The 2,750-nt window shown below is 40.3% G+C and overlaps 1 protein-coding gene across 1 annotated transcript in view; it reads left to right on the top strand.

Annotated features, from left to right (window-relative positions):
• Positions 1-2,750, top strand: part of LOC101846445 — a gene marked incomplete in the record, with an annotated part of 14,639 nt that overhangs the window by 1,923 nt on the left and 9,966 nt on the right. The window contains 3 exon segments of the mRNA XM_013086202.2: positions 249-361; positions 989-1,099; positions 2,019-2,185. Of these exon segments, the coding sequence (XP_012941656.1) occupies positions 268-361; positions 989-1,099; positions 2,019-2,185 (372 nt within the window).

Genomic DNA, 2,750 nt, shown 5'->3' on the forward strand with positions numbered 1-2,750 from the left:
CTTCTTCTTCTTCTTCTTCTTCTTCTTCTTCTTCTTCTTCTTCTTCTTCTTCTAGCATATTCATCTGTTTGTCCCTTGGATGTTGTATCCAATTCAGCCTGGGTTGGCTCAAACAGACAGGACCGAAATAGCCCGCTTCCTTAAATATCAAAAGTATGCCGATGGAACAGTAAAGCATGTAGGTTTTTTTTTAAACGTTCATAAACCAGTACATCATCAATATAGACAGGTTGTACTCTATGTCTCAGCGAGCAGGGGTCTTCAAAGATGCAAAAAATTACGATCAGATTTGCTCTGTGTTGGAGCCTTCTTCTCTATGGAATTATCCAGGTCACCGAAGCGAATTTCTTCACACACGGAAGTAAGTGATAATTTTGTACTTTTGAATTGCAGTTTGGAAAAACTGATCATGTTGTTGCTTCCTAGATAGATAGATAGATAGATAGATAGATAGATAGATAGATAGATAGATAGATAGATAGATAGATAGATAGATTTCTCGAACTTGTGACAACAAGCCGTTTAATTACATTGTATTTTAAAGGCCGAAATAAGGAAACCTGTAGTGCAATAGAGATAACGCATTTGACTGCTGTTTATACGTTAAAAATGACTAATATACACATGTGTTTTAAAAAGTTCATTTCTACTTGTAACTGAACATCGGAGAAACTGTTTCAAATGTACTTTGCTGCACAATACTCGCATCAATCAGTTAATAGCGGGTGGGTTTAATTTTTACTTTCTTTCTTTTAAATTGAGGGGGGGGGGCGCCACTGGTAGGTCCTATTTCTTTTCTTTCCCTTTGTTGTGTACAGTTTAGTTTCTGTCTGTTTTGCTTACTTTTTCCCCTGCACTAAACGACCGTTATTTATTGTTTCGTTTCTCCTTGATTTATTTGAGCTAGCTATTACCTTTAACATCATGAGACATAATTCAAAATTGTTTTTGAATCATTGTAACATATTTTTATGATTGTCTCTCACAGAATCAGGTGTCCAGTGTGGAGAGAACAAATGTCTGTCTCAAGTACCGTGCAAAAACCAAAAGTGTGTATGTCCCTACAGAGGGTTTGGCACTTTCCTGTGCCCACCTCATGGTGAGTATCACTGCCTTCTCGATATTGTGTGTGTGTGTGTCTTGTAGCTATCCGTTCAAAATGTTTGGAGCCCCGAAGAGCGTGCTCTTCGCCAGCGCCACCGCCTCCCTTAGGTAGCCTTCTCATTGTTTTTGTTGTTGTTTTTGTTGTTATTGGTGGTGGTGGGGGCTTTGGTTATTGTTTTTTTTTTATTGTTGTTGTTTTTTGTTGTTGTTATTGTTGTTGTATTGTTGCTGTTTATGGTGGTAGTGGAGGTGGTTGTAGTGACATTGGTAGTTGTGGTGGTGGTTTCTGTGCTGATGAGGATGATGATGATGATGATGATGTCTGAAATATCCTTATTAATGTTTCTTTCGGGCCACTCTGATCAATGTGAAACCTTTTAGGGGTGGAGTCTTCTTTTCTGGCTTCAGTTTTGCTTCCCGGATCAAACAGATATCGAAATCTTTCTCCGTGTAGTGTCTGGGGTGGGGGTGGGAGGGGGGTTCTTGAGACACTGTCTCTCTGATGACAGTATTCGACTGGTGTTTGGTATCCATTGGTTTGATGTCTTGGACTCCAATATGTTGGATGATGCCATTTGTCCAAGTGTAATAAAATAATTGCTGTTGTTGTGTCGCTGCTATTGCTGAGTTCTTTTCTGTTTTGTGTGTTGTTGTGTTTTTTTGTGTGTCGTTGTGTTTTTTTGTGTGGGTTTTTTTAATGGAGGAGTTGTTTGTTTGTTAGTTTGTTTGTTTGTTGTTTTTGTTTGGTAGGTTGATTGTTTGGTTGTTCGTTCGTTCGTTCGTTCGTTCGTTCGTTTGTTCGTTCGTTCGTTTGTTTGTTTGTTTGTTTGTTTGTTTGTGTTGGGGGAGGGGGGTAAAGATCGTGTAAACAAACATTTTTCTTACAAATCTCGTGGGTCATATGTTGGTTCCAGCCACAGACTTCTGCGTTATCTTCAACGACCCTGTGATTCACGGCTTTGACATCTCCCGTGTAGAAGTCCCCATCAACAACAAAGTGCTCATGGCTCACGTGGAGTCGCACGCCTGTGGGGCGACCGGACCACAGCCTGCCATACACGAAGTGGGATGTGACACCAGGGTAAAGGACTCTACATAATGCGTCTGAAACTCGCGCCTTGGCCAATTGAGGCCTCCTTTAGTTTTAGTAGAGGTTTTACGGCGCATGCAACTGCATAAGGTCATATGAGAGCCAGAAGATTAGAGGTGTCACAAGAGAGTAACAAACACCAAAAAAAAGATGGGGAGATAAGGACGATAGATGTTTCATAGGAAAGAAGAAGCAAACCACACCAGACCACCCGCCTCCTGCCGGGTGATACTTTGCATGCGGCCTGTACTAGAGCTAGACATCAAAGTTTGTTTTATATTTTTAGTAGGGTCCCTTTTTAGTTTGAGTTTTACGGCACTTGCAATACTCTTAGGTCACATAAGTATCGAACATCTAAGATAAGTGCTAGAAAGCATACGTTCTGAAGAATCGTTCATATTCTGAATTGCTACCAACAAAGATTCGGAAGATTAAATGAGTGTAGAGGTCTAGTTTTTAAAAATACTTGAAACTTTGTGTGTGTGTGTGTGTGTTTGTGTGTTTGTGTGTTTGTGTGTGTATGTGTGTGTGTGTGTGTGTGTGTGTGTGTGTGTGT

The sequence above is a fragment of the Aplysia californica genome, unplaced genomic scaffold (genome assembly GCF_000002075.1).
Source record: "Aplysia californica isolate F4 #8 unplaced genomic scaffold, AplCal3.0 scaffold00443, whole genome shotgun sequence".
NCBI classification, from domain to species: Eukaryota; Metazoa; Mollusca; class Gastropoda; order Aplysiida; family Aplysiidae; genus Aplysia; species Aplysia californica.